Below are 19203 nucleotides of genomic sequence, written 5' to 3'. Positions count from 1 at the left end.
ATGTCCAAACCTACACCAAAGTACTATATGAACATTTATATAGCTGCATGGAATCTGGAATACCAGACAAGGCAAAATCATTCTCCTCAAGGAAGAGTAAACCTGTATGGTGGACATCTACTATAAATAAACTCTATAATAAAAGGAAAAAATTGCTGTCTGGGACCAAGAAGAAGCAGGTGCCGAACTGGAGCCAATCTCTCCTTAGCCTGAACAAGCAAATAAGAGCACTAATGAAATCCTCCATAGCAAACTTTGAGTCCAAACTGGCCACATCTACTAAAGACAATCATAAGGCCTTCTTCACATATGTCCGCAATCTCAAAGGAAGCACTCATATCTGCTCAGAACTGGCGGTCAAGGCCATCACATACATAAACTCTGTAGATATAGCCAACCTGTTGGCAGACAGGTTCAGTAAAAACTTCACCCCTCTGTCGCCCTATCAGTAAATCAGTACATCCCCAACACCTGCCCCCCTCTATTTATCTCTAAGGAGCAAGTGATCACTGCCCTCTCAAAGTCAAAAATACAGCCCCCGTGGGACCCAATAACATCCCAGGCTGCATCCTATATGAACTCAGGGAGGAACTTGCAGCACCATTAGGCACCCTATTCAACCAAAGCCTGAGAAACAGCTTCATCCCAACCGAGTGGAAGACAGCCACTGTCATCCCTTTGCAGAAAGGTGGAGTGTCCACCAATCCAGGAAATTATAGACCCATCAGCCTAACTAGATAATCTCCAGGGCCATGAAATGGATTATCATGGACCTCACTAATAAGGACATTGGCAACCTCCAAACACTTGATCCCACACAGTTTGGTTTCGTCAAGGGGAGGTCATACCTGTTAAATTTGGTCGACTTCTTTGAGATAGTCACCAAAGCCATGGACGAGGGGAAGATGGTGCACACCAGCTACCCTGACCTGGCCAAAGCCATCGATACTATTCCCCACTCAGGTATAGTAGATAAACTCTCTCAGCTAGACACCAATCCGTATGTTACCAGATGGGTAGCAAACTGGCTCACTGATAGAACCCACCTAGTCAAAATAGGGGAAGCCACCTCAAGCAGTAGACCCTTAATGAATGGTGTACCCCAGTGATCGGTCTTGGGGCCTCTGTTGTTTGAGATATACTCTTCTGAAGTGCAGGCCAAATCTAGTGGGCTATGGCTGATCAATTTTGCAGCTGACTGCAAGCTGGGCGCTGTCAGCAATTCCCCTAGTGATGTGGACATCCTCCAAGAGGGTCTCACCCAAACAAATGACTAGTTCCAGAAATGTGGCCTCAAACTGAATACCAGAAAATGCATCATCATCCCCTTTGGGGAGACTGACATCCCCCCAAATTATCACATTAATAACAAGGTCCTAAGTACGCAAGCAGTTGTGAGGGACTTGGGAAATCAGGTTGATAGCAAACTGACTTTTGACCACCATATTGCCTCCATTGTAAGGAAAGCTTTCTACATGGCTCACCTCATTAGTAAGGGTATCTCATCCAGGGGACAAGGTCATAACATCCCTGTATTCTTCCCTTATATGATCCATTATTGAGTACAAAGCTCCATCTGGCATGTACCTCTCAAAGCACATGCAACAGCTGGACAGACCACAGAGGTTTTACGCCAGGAGAATCCAAGGCCTCAAACATCTACCCTACACAGATAGGCTAAAAGCCCTGTCCCTCTACTCAGTCTCATACAGACTCCTCAGAGGTGACCTGTGTCTGGCATACAAAGCAGTCGCACACCCCTCCTTGACTGGACTGCTGTATATCCGCAAGTCTAGCTCCACTTGAGTAACCCACAAGTACAACCTCACCCCGATTTGTGACATCAATAGGACTTATTGGCGGGACAGATTTGTTTCCCTGAGGCTCTCCCTTTTGTGGAATAGACTCCCTCTCCACGTCAATCAGAGTACCTCATTAAACCTTTTTAAGCGCAACCTGGATAACTGGATGGGAAACAGAAAATACACTCCTGGGATTCCACCTGTGTCTCTGCTGGTCAGGGGCATTGGGTGCTGACTTGTCAGAACATGGGCTAAATTCTTGGATAGGCTTCTAAGGGCCTCAGGGCTAATAGCCGAGTAACTTCCTATGATCCTATAAGTAGATATGAGGAGACTATTTTGGAAGTAGTGCCTTGAGTGCACAGCCTTCTCCGTATTCTAAAAGACTTTCTGCTGTTTCATTAAGTTATCTATTAAATTAGTCATCAGCATCTTGTTTTCTCTTTTCAGAAATGACAATAGCTTTTGGTGGTGCACAGAGGTAGGCAGAGAACACAGAAGGACACCTATATAAAAGCATACTGCAACACTCAAGTGGTCTTGGGAAATAGGATGTCCTCCCTCATCATCTTTACATGATGCAAGTTAGTAAATGGCAGTGAAGGCAAAGAACAACTTCTTTTCATTAAAAGGACAAGATTACTGGAAAGGCATTTTTTTGGAATCTTGGCATCTAGTTTGTTCTGCTCTGAAGGCTGGATCAGCAGAAACAGATGCATGCATTGTCATTTGTGATTAGGCATTATCTTATACACAAATCTGCACCACCCAGAATTCCCAGAGGATAAATGTAATTGTAAGCCTGTCCCTGTGATCCTTTGATGAGTATGAAACAGACTGAGCAGCATAGTTGGCCGACTGTGGCCGGAACTGATTAAAATGCTGCTGAATGCTGTGGTTGGTCTGACTGCAGCAAAGGATTAGGGCTGTCAATATGTTTTGCATTGCATTGTGCAAGGATAGGGCATGCATTTATCAGTCACCTGCTGATAGCTCATTGCCATCTGCATTGTGATACAAGTCTGTCATACAAATGAATTAGAGCTCCGTATTACAATGACAGTCGGAAACAGCTGGATGAAAATCAACAAATGTATTGCCACTAAGGAAGCAAATCCCTGGTTTAAGGATGGTATTATTCATTTTTTTTTTTTTTTTTGGCACAAGGCATTTCGAGTGCCAACATTTCAATAGGGAACCAATATTACACATCCTTTAGTATGTAACTGAATGTATTGTACAATAACACTTTCCTCTGATACACCAAAGTTATTACATAATAAACCTCAAGTTGATATAAGCTGCATGCATATAACAACTTTGGAATGAAGTTTGCCTAGTAACAGAGATGTGAGGAAGTAAAAAGAGCTGACACATAACAATTCCATCTGCCTGGCAAAAGAGAGGGAGACAGCATGTGACAAGGACTTTGGGCACTTCCCTAAGAAAATTATAAATCTTTCTTCTTTAATAGGTGCTTCAACATTACTCATTGCATATATTTAAGTTCACTGTAAACTCCAGTATGAGTAGGTATAGCTGAATGTATTGTAGGCATTTTGTTTTTGCTTTCCCGCTTTTCAGTGAGAGTGAGTTCCATCTTGTCTTCTATAACATCTGTAACTGTGCACTAATGGTAATAGCTTTATGTTAATAAATCTAAAAGTATCAAATACTCTCTTGTATTTATTTTTAAGCTGTTGCCTGTGTTCTCTGTGATTCTGATGCTGCTTTTATAAGTTCATTTGCTTAGTACTACAGTAACATAGAGACTAATTGTCACCTATGTATTTTATCACTTCATGTGTTGATCATATTGTTTTATAAAGTCATTAGCATATGGTAATCGAATCTCATAAGACATTTGTAGACCAGAAATTCCTAACTGGTTTTAGGTTATCATCTTTTGAAAAATATTGAGTACCTGTTTCAGTGATGAATTAAAATGTCTTAGAAATAATAGCAATAAGACAGCCATCACCGTGGCATAGAAGGATAAAGCCCTGACCGTGGCCCAGACAACCTGGGTTCAACTGGTGGATCAAGGGTCTGCGGATCTGCTAGAGGAAGGATGGATGTACTCTTTCTTGGGAAAGAGGGTGCTTGCCAGAGTATTCCTTACACTGATCTCCAGTGAAGGCTACAAAGAGGGGCATTGTCCTAGGAGAGGACAGAGCAGATCAAACTGGCTTAATCAGAGCAGAAGTGTGATGATATGCTGCATGTTGCATGTTATCACTGCACTCTGCCCCTTGGATGATAGAGGGACGTATGTGGGGGAAACAAGTTAGGATATAAGTGAACTCCCCTGGTGTAATGGCACATCTCTCCCAGGATACCTTTAAGTTCTGTGCTGGTCCCAGCCTAGACTGGAGATGTTCAGGGTTGAAAGGACTGGAGCTGAGGATAGACAGAAGCACAGTGCTCCTAAAAAAGAAATATATATATATATATATATATATATATATATATATATATTTATATATACATATATATATATATATATATATATATATATATATATATATCTATATATATATATATACACACACATATATATATATATATACATATATATATATATATATATATATATATATATATCTATATGAGTTTATGTTACTTTGAAACACATATGGCCGAGACCATATAATCAAAGTTTTGAAACTTCGAAAGCACAACAAAACGCCCCCCCTGCACCCCCCACACCCCCTGCTACTTAAATATACCAACTCCAACATCTCACTACAGCAAGAAAAACAGTTAATCTCCCAGTCTACTCTGTACGGCGATTTCAATTCACAGTGTTTGAAGTTTCAAAACTTCGATCATATGGTCTCAGCCATATGGGTTCCGAAGTTTTGAAATTTCAATAAAACAAAGTAGAACCAATATATATATAGATATATATACACACACACACACACACACACACACACACACACACACACACACACACACACACACACACACACACACACACACACACTCACACACACTCACACACACACACACACACACACATATATATATATATATATATATATATATATATATATATATATATAGATAGATAGATAGAGCAGTGGTGGAGGTTATCTGGTTTGATTCTCGACTAGAGTGCCTTCTGTACGGAGTTTGCATGTCCTCCTTGCGTTCGTGTGGGTTTCCTTCCACGTTACAAAGACATGCATCTGGAGCATTTCTCCCCGGGCGACTGCTGAAAACTGGCTTCGTTGCAAGTCGAACTTTTCCGGTAAACAAATGTAAAATAAATTAAATAAATATATATAGAGAGTGTGTATTGGCAATTCTAGGATTTCATCACAGTGATTCAATTTAATCCCTCATATTCACCTTAGGAGTCAAACCCTATTGTAATGACTAAATCCTAACATAATTGATACCTTAAGCCTGTGTTATTTCCATAATATGATCGTGCAATGTTCATTCAAGTAATGGTCCACCTGCTCTCCAGAGAACTACTGGCTCATTACCATGACATCAATGGTGGGTACAGTCAAGAAGAGGATCTTAATGGAAAAGTTGACAGGCTACCTGGAGAACAATGGTGCCCAGAATAACAGAAAGCACAGGTTCACACATAGGCAATACTGACAGATCAAACCTGCTTTTGGAATGGGTTACAGCAGAAATAAACAGAAGGAGAAAACTAATCAAATCTACTTCCATCTCAGTCCCTCAGTGAAGGTAAACTAGAAAAAATGCATGATGTTAGTAGAAAACTTAAAGGTTTGGGAGAGTGTTGGTTGGGTGGAAGGACACAGAAGTTGATATAAGCAGGAGAACTTTCCAAAAAGAAGATAGTAATCAGAGGTGTACTACAATGCTTTGTTCTAGGACCTCCATTCTTTACTGTTTATGTATCATATGTAACACACAGGCATGACATTAGGATCAACCTGTTTGCAGACTTCTATAAATTTGAAGGGTAGTAATTGACAGAGGAGTCAGCTTGTCAGAGATTTAAGGAGGCGAGAACAAGAGGTGGCAGCTAAGGTTCAGTGCTGATAAAAGTATGGCATAAAACTTGGGAAACAGCAGTCCATTAAACAGGACAAAAATCAATAGTAAAGTGTATGCTAACTGCATAGATGTGTTGTCACTATACGCTATTTGAGTGGGCACATGAGGGCTCGTCATCCTTGGCTCACCATGAATTTTATTAGTCCATTAAAGAAGAGCTATTTGAGGGGATCAAGGTTCAGCTAAGAGCTCAAGAAAACATCTAAGAGTTACCATCTCTGTGGGAGTGGGACACAGAAGGTAACAGACAAAGCCAACAAACATTCAAAGCTTGAACCCTAGGGGAAACAAGATGAACTTACCACTGTACAAGGAACTGGTGGGACCACAGCTGAAGTACTATTTCGGTTCCTGACGAATATTCATGGAGACTGACAGCAAGCTAAAAGTAAGAGTGCAAAGAAAGGATGCCGAGATGATTATACATAAGAGGTGAAGACTTATCACAAGATCTTGGATATTATGGGGCAATTTTCAATAAAGATCAAGAAGAAAAAATGGCAATACAGTTTGGGTTTAAAAGATCATAAGTGAGACTTGTGAAAAAATGTAACTGAAAATAAATTTTTAAGAAAGTAAAGGGCATAACATGGAAATGGAAGGAAGAAGCTTTAGTCAGGATATCAGAATTAGTTCTTAGCAGAGATGGCTATAGATAGGCAATGAATTCCCAAAGGAGGTGTTGCAAAGCCAAACTAGAGACTCTGATAAAAGGATTAGGACAACTGAAATGAAAGAAACAACATGGGGGAGGGGCAGTTTTAGGCTTCATGGTGCAGCAATTAGGCAGACTATCGATCAAATAATCTTCAGTTAATTTTAAGTATTCATGCATATATGTATGGTGTGCCCACTTAAACTTGGGAGATACTAAGTGAATAAGAACTTTTATCTTGAAAGCAGACAGTGCCAAGGACAGAGTAACTGTATTCTACAACAAAAGCCAAATGCTTTACGTATGAGGTGGGCTGTAACTCCATCTGCTTGCCAGTGGACTCATTTTTATGTCAAAGAGGGGCTTTGGGAGACTGAAATTTAGGATCCTTGCTGCTTAAATCATGATGTCCAGTGGTACCAGCCAATCCCTACAATTACTTGGAAAACAAAGCACATAATTCTCTGCTGATGTGTAGTGGTAGTCTGTGTTCCCACCTTTACTGAAATGTATGTACATACTTTGTCAGTGCTCCAGCCAGAAATGGCTGCATACAGGCATGGCCCAGATCATGGTATGTATTAAAAAGAAAAAGTGGAAATCAGAGAGTCTATCGTAGGTAGTCTAAGAAAAGTGTCAAGTGAAGACATACACAAACTGTGCAATAATACAAAACACACTTCAAACAGATGGAATTTGGTGTTGGAAACCCCTGTAGTAGGTCTGTGTTTTTTTAACAAACAGAAACCAGTCGCAATGTGCAGGAAACCACAAAGCTGTAGCCAAAAAAACTTCAAAGAAAACGGCCGCAACACGTTTTCTGTAAATGCAAAATAAGCGAAAACCACCAGAAGTAATCCAGTATTTAATGATAAAAGAAAACTGCCACAACACGTTTTCACAATTAAAAAATAAACGTTGCTTTATGCCACAAACCGTTTTCGTAGGAGTAACACTCGAACTTCATCAGATAAAAACTTTAATATTGTCACTTCCTGTTATATACCCTTCCTAATCAGAACATTGGCTTAATAAACTGACTGATTCTTTAAAGAAACGTACTCAAGCACTTAAATTCACTTAAATTCATTTCTTATGTCATTCTATTATAACACTAAAACTTTAAAAACTTATTCAAAATACAAAACTCATATAAATACTAAATGCATTAAAAATAATTGTATATAAGATTAATTAATACAATATGAAATTTATGAAAATTAACATATACGGTCTACACATTCCAGTATTTAAATAGAACCGGTAAAGAATGTTATAAATAAATATAAATATCTAGTAACTGAACATGATATATGTTATAACTTCGCTGATCTGAGCTTAAGTAAAGGGGCAATAGATATATAATCATTCATGCCCGGAAGCGTGTTAGCTTCAAGTACTACTTGCCAATATGTTTCTCTATATTCCAGTTTAGTTTCCCAGGGGCCTCCCCTAGATTCTCTAGGCACCATTTCCACCACATAAAAGTGGAATTTAGCTTGGGGGCATTGAAGAGTGTGTTTATACAAGGCATTTCTAGAACTGTGCTTCTGGATATCGTTCATGTGTTCATATATTCGGAGTTTTCAAGTCCTCTTAGTCTTTTCTATATAAAATCCCTCACACTCTTTGCATAGAGCAACATACACTAGCCCCTGGGAGGTACAATTGGAATAATTGGAAGCAGCTATCCATTTCTTCCTAGCTGTTAGAAATATTTTTTGTTGATGTATAATATGTTAACATTGTGGGCATGCCCCACATTTTTATGTACCCTTGGATTTACTGGAAAATACAGAAGGAAAGTAGTTACTTTCTAATAGATGTTTTTATATTATAACCTTTCCGAAAAACAGTTTTAATAGCTTTCCCTTTTAAATTAGGTAAATCAGTGTATTCATTAAATTTGGCCCATTCACTTTCTACTATGTTTCTAATAGCATATGCATTGGCAATAAAATTAGTAATGAAAATGTTATTATGTATTGAACCTGTTTCGCCTTCCGTCGGGCCTGTTGGAGCTTAACTGGTATTAATCCCGTCCCTAGAACGGGTTTAAATTTCCCTTGTCTGTTGCCACACACTTCCCTTTGTATATCCAATATTAATTCTTTAGGGTATTCTCTCTGCATAAACATTTTCATAAGTTGGTCACATTCTTTCAAAAAATCTTCTTCATTACAAGTCATACGGCAGGCCCGAACATACTGCCCCTTGACTATACTCTTTTTTTGATACAATGGATGGGCACTAGAATATCTAATATAAGTGTTAGAAAAAGTGGGTTTCCTGTATATAATAGATTTAAACCCACTTTCAATCACTTGTAAAGAAACATCCAAATAGTTAACATAATCAAAAGTCACTTGATGCGTAAATCTTAAAAAAGTAGTACTCTGATTTATATAATTAATAAATTCTTCTAATAACTCTTCTGTGCCAGTCCAAAAAGTACATATATCATCCAGGAATCGGGCGTATAGATTCCAGCTCTCTACATACTTGTTGTTATGTATAAATTTCTTCTCCCATACTGATAAGACAATGTCAGCATAGGTGGGGGCACAATTGGCCCCCATAGCTACCCCAGATTCCTGTTTAAAAAATTCCCCTTGAAAATATAAGAAATTATTATTCAAAACAAGTTCGGCTAATTCTAGAATAGTGTAAATATCATTTTCACTGGTCCTTGAATTGTTCCTGAGAGCCTCCTCTACCCAAGCCAACCCTATCTCATGGGGTATGACAGAAAATAAATCTATAACATCAATAGTAACAAATTTAAGATTAGCTACCTTTAAATCAGGTGTAATTTGTCTTAGAAATTCCCAAGAATCTTTTAACAAATATTTGTCTTTACCCACAATGATTTCATTTTCCAGTCTAAAAATTTTGATAAAGGAGAAATCTTAGAGCCTTGGGATGCTACAATGGGTCTTAAAGGAGGATTAGATACATCTTTATGAACCTTGGGAACCCCAAATATCGAGGGTACCCTAGGTGTGGTGTTTTCCAGGTATAGATATGTGTCATAATCTATAACTCCCTGATCAAACAGGTCTTTAAGAGCCAAATCAATTTTCTTGTATGAAATATTAATTTCATTTATGGATACCTTACTATATCTGGAAACATCATGCAGTATAGAGTACATTTTACCATCATAAATGATTTTATCCATAATTATTATCCCTCCACCCTTGTCTGGTTCCATAACCCTGATGTTGGGATCTTCTCTCAAAGTACTGAGAAGTAACTTTTCTTTCTTTTCCAAATTGGACACTCTGATGTTGGTCCTAACTGTGTTTTTTTATCATACAACTGCTGGAACAGAATTATTGTTAGGCAAAATACACAGACAATTGTAAAGGGAAGGATTTAACTTCATCCGTTAAGGATACAGAAATTATTCTCTGAAAAAATGAATAGTTGATGTAATAATACAAAACAGTCTCATGTTAAATGTCTTTTAAGTGCACTATTTTGTGCATTATTGTCAGATCTGGGGAAAGTGATATGTGTGTGTGTGTGTGTGTGTGTGTGTGTGTGTGTGTGTGTGTGTGTGTGTGTGTGTGTGTGTGTGTGTGTGTGATTTAATTTGTCCCTGATTTTAAAATTTGACCAGATAATAGGTCAGAAAAACTACAGTACAACATAAGGATGCCACAGACACACTGATTAAGCTTTAATACGAGTGCTTATCCGGTTTCCTCCCACATCCCAAAGACATGCTGTAGGTGGATTGGACACTCTAAATTGACCCTAGGCATGAGTGCGTGCCTTCTTTGGAAGGTTGAGCACCGGGCTGGCAACTCGACACCATAAAACTCCACTGCCAATCATTTGCGGACAGGTGATCTGCTGTGGCGACCCCTAACCGGGAAAAGCCGAAAGAAGAAGAAGAAGAAGAAGAAGAAGAGTGCTTATAAAGTCACAGTCCCACTCTTGAAGTTGTGGGTGCTGAATTAGTGCAAAGGCATCCTTATCACCTCTGAGAGGGCTGAGACTGGTTGGCATTCAACCACAACTCCCCAACTCTCAAAGTCACAGTCATATTTTATCATAGAATTAAAATAGCCAGCTCAGTAGCTAGAAATTTATCTCTGCACTAGCCTTGCTGGAGGAATGACACACCCATATACACCACTGGCATAAAAATGAAGAGCTACAGTAAAATATAGAAACAGAAAATCCTTTGCAGTTAAAATATATAAACAGAGAAAGGACCACACGCCACTGTTGTTTCAGCTTGTAAGATTCAGCTCTAGGGAGATGGTGTACTGGGACCTTAACTAGCATGCAGTAATGGCATTATACTTCAGTAAGTGTACAAAGCAGGCTGCTTTAACAAAATTACCAGATCTGCAAATTCAGTCTAAATGCCTCAGCAGATAAATTGTAACCAGTTAGAAACCATCAATGTTTTCTATGTGAGATCTTCCTTTAGATGTTATTCGGCAACATTTTTTGTGACAAAAAATATATACTTTTTATTCAGTAGTACTTCATTAAAAGAGAAAAAAAATGCTTGAGTAATTATTTCAGATGACCGTTTTTATAATAACCTCCAGCACAGAGATGTGAACCCTATGACCGGCTCATTCCTTGATAGCAGCAAGAGCCAGTCCTCCCATTTGTTCTCCTCCTGAAGTGAAAGTCATGAGTCAACAGGCCATCATTTATAGGTTCATAGGTTTATACTAGGCTATCTGCCCTAAGGCATTTATAAGCCTAGCCCAGAGTTTTTGTGGCTTACGCCACCCCTTATGTTAAAAAATACTGTGAGGGATATCCTCCCACCCAACTAACTCCATTACTGCACCAGATAATTACTGTATAGGAGTACCCTTGATTGGTTCCACATGCACTTGGGAATGTCTCCTAACTCAAGAAAGTGTGACATACATTGACTCAATAGCAACTATCAACAGTCCTTCAACATTACTGCTGAGGTCAGTGGTGTAGCAAGACACACACTGTCCCCCTCCTACATTCCACATCCCAGGATGAGTGAGCCACCACTGACCATTCATTTCATAGTGAAACCAAGGTGCCCTGGTTGTGGTAAAGGCTTTATCCTCCACACCACAGGGCTAAGACCACATACCTCCTCTTGGTGAATTAAGCTTTTCCCACACATGTATGTCAGCAACCCATCTAAACAAGTGCAGCTACCACAGCTTACACAATGCTGGAACCCCCCCCCCAACCCCCAAGGCATGTCTTGCAGACTTCTGACATTGTTCTATCCTTCTGCTAATGATAATTATAATCATTCTACTTAAGAAAAAAATGTTTAAGAATGTCACCTCACTGACATAATGCAGGATGGTCACATATTATGCTGGACACACTAAGCTACCTCAGTCCAAGTCTTTGTTCCTTATCTCCAAAAAACAATCCCAGTGCAATGCATTGCAATGCAATTCATCTAGCCACCTTTGTCAGTTCAAACTGGCAAGCTTTTCAGGCATGTTACAAGCATTCTACTTTCAAATGTTTGTTGAAATTACCATCTTAAATAGAAACTAGTTTTGCATTTGTCTATTTATTTTTAGGTTTTGGTTTATGTAGTACACATGTATGTATATAACCACTGAGACACACACACACACACACACACACACACACACACACACACACACACACACACACACACACACACACACACACACACATCTAATTTGCAAATCACAGGTTTTCTCATTTAGGTTCGTGACATTGAGGGAAATGTCTTTTTAATGTTTTATCAATGACATCTCTGCTTTTCTAAACATCATACATTAAAATAATAGTCAGCAGTCTTGTGCCTAATTATGTTGACAGTATGTCTGTGAAATTAGACTATATGCTGATGGCTTATCATGTGTTGTATGTGTGTAAAAATTATCTTAACACATACCAGCACAGGTGTTATACTTTGCTTAAGAAATGTATCTTGCACATGCCCTGAAGTGGATTATTCATCTCTGAAATTGCTCACAGATCATTTGCATTACCTGGAACATGAAGTAATTAATATGATGTATCCTTAACTCATCAGCTAAATGAATTTTAAGTAAGGAAATTCAAATCTATGCAGTTCTTGTTTTGTTAAAGATGCATTTCTAAGCAAGCATACATGCATGCACGTGTATATTTACACACATATACACATGCATACAAACACAGGTACAACAGCTGACTTAAAAAAGGCTAAGAAGTAAATACATTTCCATATGGTAGATGTCTGCAGATTCTGCATATGGGCCTTAGTTTTCTTTTCTTTTCTAAGCATTACTATTTAACACATTTTCAAAAATGAATAAAAAAGATCAAGGTCGGACAACAAGTATCACTACTTTAGCAAAGTACTCCAAAAATGCATATAGCTTACCTAGCATGCCTTTGTTGGAGTCTGACAGGCACATATCTTTCTCAGCACTTGGGAGGACAAATCCAACAACAAATATCTCTACACCATCTGCCATAAGTGCTAGACCTAGAACAAAGTAAAGTGTCCACTGGAACTTGCCATGGCCACATTCCTGCAGAATTAACTCATACTGTTGTGCCAGTTCCTCTCTTTCCCTTTTCCTTTCACCTTCAAAGTCATCAAAATCCCTAAACTCACTGGCCATTGGCTGCACATCAGTCATGTGGTTGCTTTTCATGGAATCAGCATGGGGAATGCCCTGATACTCCCCTTCATAGATCTCATCATCTTCATCATGTCCCTCAGTAGCATCACTGGAACCACCTTCCTCATCATTTGGCTGGTCACCACGGTAGTAACCATCCTGGGGTGGGTAGTCATCATCATCATCCTCCTCAAAACGGGTGTATGAACGTCTTGTATATTCATCCTGAACTTTGTCCACCCCTTTTCCCACTTTTTTGGCTGCCTGCCTCTTAACTTCTTTTGCAATATCTTTAGCTCCACGAATGAAGGCAGTCCTGTCTCTGAAAGCTTCATCCATTTTGTTTTCCTTTGTGATGTGGATGTGTTTTTTTCTTCACAAAGCTGCAATCTTCAGATTTTGAGAACTAAAATGTAGACATTAACTTCTTACTCTGCTAGTGCTGTAAATATATTCAGATCCTGAGGAGTTGAACAGCTCCCTGCAGTTACTGCAGAAAGTGAGCTTATTTGGATGGTCGTAAAATACAAACAAGCTGTTTTCAGTACCTTCTGCTGAACTATACAGTTCTTCGTTGCAGGTGACAAACTACTTAAAATAGCTGACAAAAACTGCTGATTTCAAAATGATTTTATAGCACAATATGATTTATAATTCTAGTTCCAAATTTGCTGACATAACCACAAAAATGATTAGGCATTTATTGAATCTTCAAGACGTTTGCTTGATGTCCTGAAAGTTGTTTGACCTGCAGCAGGAAAAATAATAGAATAAATAAAAATTAGAAAGTGTAATATTTCTAGTAATCATTAGCAACTGCTATGCACTGTTAACACGACTACTTTTTAGTGAAGATGATTATTCAGATATAAATAAATATATTTTATTCTCACTTGTTTTACATTAAGTAACATGTTCTTATTGCATTCCATTTATTTGCGTGACTATCGAGTTGTACACTCACATTATGCGTATGTACAAATTAAACAAACCTATAAAACAAAATACAGACTTAAAGGTTTTCAGTTATCTCTACTTTTAGATTTGATAAAATAGTGCTTTAACTTAATTCCATGGTAGAGTCACAGGTTTCTTGCATTCAAATATTTTCTGCCTATAGTTTATTAAGCAAAATAACACTGCAAAAAATAATATTATAATCTTTCTCTATCTTTAGTGACTATAGCCTTTACTTTGGAAACTAGTGTACTGTGAAAATGTATATTTTCACAAAACAGTCAATTGCTTTTTGTTGACTGGTTACTCCCACTGGGTTGCAAGAAATCTCTCTCTCTCTCTCTCTATATATATATATATATATATATATATATGTATATATATAGATAGATATATACAGAGAGAGAGAGAGATAAAATCCGTGGATGACAGACCACTTAAGTATCCAAACTTCAAATGCTTGTCATGCACTCAAAACCATTTGAATAACTAAGATCTAAAGAAAAACAAAATCAACTTTCTTGGAGGGAGAAAGCCCTCCTGCACCCCCATGCCCCTGCTAATTATAAATACACCAGCTCCAAGCTTGTAATACAGTGGGGAAAGGCTAAATTCCCCAATACCCACTGTACAGCAATCTTCCACAGTAGAAAACCTGGCACATTCGATAAGCTGATTTTTGACCAGCTATACTGGCTTTTTTGCAGTTTGAAAGTCAACTTGTTGATGGGTTGAATGGAACATACATACATTCTCTCTCTCTCTCTCTCTCTCTCTCTCTATATATATATATATATATATATATATAAAATGTATTATTATTTATTTGACATTTGTTTATCAGGAAAGTCCAACTGGGTATTAACCCATTTTCAGCAGCGGCCTTGGGAGAAAAGCTCTACGTACAAAAGACAGATTTACATGAGAATAGGGCAATGTAAAATTAGAAAGCAATACATTTAAACAAAGCAAGATTACATGAATATAAAGTAAACAAAGACTTGGAAGCATTGGTATATACCGAGTTACAAAAATGACTAAAATATTTACAGTATAAACAAGATATTTTATGGGTATTAATAATTAAACAATGAACTGAGCAAAATTTTGAAAAAGCAGTTGTTAGTGTGTCTCACTTTAAATATACCTAAGGAGTGGAGTGAATGAAAATGGCCTAGGATAAGTAGAAAGAGAGATAAAGAAGTGTGTGGTAGAAAGTAATTGCTGAGGGACTAGGTGAGTATAAAGAGAAGGATGAGAAGAGATTAGGTAGAATAATGACTGGTTAGAAGTAAGGAGTTAGCGTAAGTAGTTTAGGAAGTTAGGTGGTGAGCAGATAGTACTATGGCAGCAGTGTTAGCATAGAAAAAAGGGAAAAAAAGTATTATGAGTTGGCCAGAAGAAGAACATGGGCAAAGCCAATTGCTAAGCAAATGTTTTTGAGCATTTTCTTAAAGCTGGTAAGATTAATTGTGGATCTAATAGTTAGCGGGAGTTCATTCCATGTTTTAGCTATTTCATGTGAGGAAAGAGAGTCGTCGGCACTGTTATTAGATATGGATATTTGAAGAACAGATTTGTTAGAGGATCGCAAGACACAGTTGTTGCAATAAGGTAGTAGAATGTGTATGTATATAAATATATATATATATATATATATATATATATATATATATATATATATATATATATATATATATATATATATATGCATTCATATATGGGTTCCATGTGTTTGGTTCTTCATTTCTTCATTTGTTACATCGAAAGTTTTGTTAGGATTATTTTGCTAAACTGTTGGTTCATTGTAGGATGCCAGTGTTTGTTTTGCAGGATCACTAAACAGTGGTGAGTGGGATCTGAACAATGTTTTGAGATCTTGGATTTGGTGTATATAATTAGCGGGAGGTGTATTGTATTGCATTTCTATTTGTTTACCAGGGTAGCGCACTCATCAGTATTGATTAATTTCAGGCTTAGCCCTGGTGAAATACAAAACATTTCATAAACAGACTAATTACATAGAAGAAACTGTGTATATACATTTTAATGAACAAGCACAGTGCAATGTAGAATCAGGCAGAGTGTGATGTTCAATATATACATTAGTTTCCAAGGTGAGTCAATTTTAAGTGAACCTTGAGAAGGGAGAAGAGACTTGGAAAGGAGACAGGTTAGGTGATATGTCCTATGTTGAAGCAGACGCATTTGACCTGGATGAAGTGCTTTTTGGGTTGCATTCTAAATTTGGAATAAATGTTGATTTCCTTAATGTTAATGGGGACAGCTTGCCAAAGAGTTCATGTCTGAAAGGAGAAAGGGTTGTGTAGGACAAAGAGTTAAAGACTTAGGTGCTTGGTGAATTTTCTGTGAGGGTTCCAAAAAGCATAGTTTTGGTGCGGAGGGGGGAGAGGCACAGCGAGGATTTGCCCCCTGCATAAAATTATCTTTCTTTTTTCTTTTTGACTTAATAATTTTCGACTGCTTGTAGTTGATGTAGGGTATGTCAATGTAGTGAGTTGGTGAGGTACTGTCTTATAATTTATATATACATATTAACTTCCAAAACGTCATACATATGGGTGAGCCTCTTATTCCCACTAGGGCTATAGTCTGTTTTCAGGGGAAACCTGATGTGGTATTCATTCACATGAGAACATTTGATTAGGGCATAAACAAAATTATTTTCTTTTCATAAATACCAAAATATACACTAACTCTGGCAGATGGAACCTTGATTTAATGTCTCTTCCAAAGGATGGCACATCAGAAAAATAACATACATCTAATTCTGCAAACCAGTGTCATTACTGGAACATGAATCCAAGGGCCTAATATTGCGATAGAACCTACAGGCCTCTGATTTTGTCAACATCAAAGGCAAATATGCAGCCTATGAAGAAACTGACACAAATGCATGTGTAATAATCACAAACACAAATGGACATGCATACAGCTACAACATAGTCTTGTATTATCTTCTCTTAAAATGTGCCTGTCACAGTAAGCCTCTCTGAGATCACAGAAAAGTCCCTGAGCCTCCTATAATTATCAAAACATGCTTTGGTTCTCATAATAAAAATCAGATTTTGCTTCCCTGTCCATAAGCAGACCTACTACAAAACACAGAATGTACTCTATTATGAGTTTGCATAGACATGCACATACACAGACACACATACCCATGCAAGACACACACACACACGCACACACACACGCTCACATGTTCACATGCAATACATACAACACACATACAATTCACATGCAAGTAACACATTCAACACACACTCAGATGTGTCCATGTGTACATACATACATACAAACTTGTAGTTTTAAAGATTTACCTTGGCACGTTATTCTTTTGCAATTGATTTGCAGCAAGCACACATATTTATTGACTATAACCCTTGTGTATTTAGGGTAGTCCCACATAAAATAAATGCATAATATTTAATGTTTTAAGTATGCAACATATTTAGACTTGACTGGACCTCCCCTGAAAGAGGCATAGTCCTCCACAGGGAGGCTGGCCTCACAGTGGAAACTAAAACCTAAGGCTACATTAGGTCATTTCACATGCTATAATCATGCGTTTATGTCACGTACTGTGAAGCTGTCCCTCCCTACAGAATTACAATTTTTATATATCACTGATTGCATTAACTCAATGTCATGACGGTAGGTATGAGCTGTGAGAGATTACTCCTTATCAAAAGTGTTATGATATATTCAGCATGCAGCTTCATGCCTCCCTTTCCCTAGAACATGGAACGACATAACACAATTCATTTCTTATTACATGCTTTTTGTTCCTAATATCTGACTAACATTTGTTTTTTAATGTACTGCCCTTGCCATTACTTATTGTAATAACGCAAAAGTCAAAATACCAACTGTTAATTTTGGACATATTTCTGTGCAGGTGGAAGTCTTACGGAGAAGTTGCTTCTACTCTTTACTTAAAATCAAACAGCTGTGCTTCCAATTTTCTATTAAGCATTAAAGAAAGGCTGTTACTGCTGATCACAAAGCAAACGAAGAGAAGTATTAAAATATCTATCTTTTGTGTCCGGAGAACTGATTGCCCGTGACGCCGTGGCAGTTCAGGCATTAATAAAGCAAGAAGTTCTATCCCACAGGATTTCACCTCTCTTATTTGTGCAATACATAATCAAAATCAGCAACCTCAATACCATAGTATAATTCTTAGGTATAGAATCAATACTTTACGTTTTCTTTACTGTAGAATCTCATGAAGATCAGTGATCTGACGATTTCACTGATCAACACTGTTGGCTGCTTAAAACCCAGCTTCATGTTTTTTTTTTTTTTTCTTGTCCTAGATTGTTATTGTTCAGTCAGATTAGAAAATCAGGAGAACAGCCCAAGAAGAAACTGCCTCTGGCTTCATGACTATCTTGTCATATACAGGGCAGGTCTCATTTGGATTCATAATGAATTAGCTTCCTATAGCCTTTAACTGAAGAGCTATCAGTTTATAAAAGCTGCATTCTGAAGCTTCTAGAATATCATGAAGAACTGACTTCCCATTGCATTATGAAGGCACAGTTTTAGTCCCACATGGATAATGGTTATTCACTGCAACCTCTGGGTGTGAGGGTTTTTTTTTACTAGCTAGTGGAAAACACAGTAACATAAGAATGTAAACACTGTGAGGGTATATCTAGTGGTGATAAAAACAAGACAGGAAGAAAGAGAGGTACAAAACTGAAACTTTCAAGGGGATACACCATTTCAGCAGGTCAATGAAGTTATGACTTAACTATAATGGAGTGGTGGGTTTCTAATGCAATGCAACAGTTCTCGTCTATCAAGAAAGCAATCAAAATGCTGACAAAAATATGAACAAAGAGAAGTAAAATAGTTTCTAGACATCAGCAACTACTTGAAAGAGATGGTACATCAGAGAGACTCTGGACCAAAATAACCAGACTTAAGATATCCCACACCATGCAGCTTCAGAGCACATAAGGGACATTGTCCTTAGTCCCTGCAGAGGCAGAACATAGGACAAACAACAGTATACCCACTTTATTAATGTTTGCTAATGAATGTTGTAATGTATCATTAACGCTAATAAACTGCAAAACAGTTGAGCATT

General features: G+C 37.8%; 1 protein-coding gene across 1 annotated transcript in view; it reads right to left on the bottom strand.

The window, feature by feature from the left end:
- SV2A (synaptic vesicle glycoprotein 2A) overlaps positions 1 to 19203 on the bottom strand; it is a 1331300-nt gene that overhangs the window by 779660 nt on the left and 532437 nt on the right. Inside the window, exon 3 of the mRNA XM_044079906.1 lies at positions 12881 to 13872. Within this exon, the coding sequence (XP_043935841.1) occupies positions 12881 to 13463 (583 nt within the window). The 5' untranslated portion in view covers positions 13464 to 13872. The remainder of the gene's footprint in view (positions 1 to 12880; positions 13873 to 19203) is intronic.

This window comes from Protopterus annectens, chromosome 8.part0, assembly GCF_019279795.1.
Source record: "Protopterus annectens isolate FY-2018-M chromosome 8.part0, PAN1.0, whole genome shotgun sequence".
Taxonomy (NCBI): Eukaryota; Metazoa; Chordata; order Ceratodontiformes; family Protopteridae; genus Protopterus; species Protopterus annectens.
The sequence above is the reverse complement of the archived record's forward strand: the minus strand, read 5'-3'. Positions and strand labels throughout refer to the sequence as shown.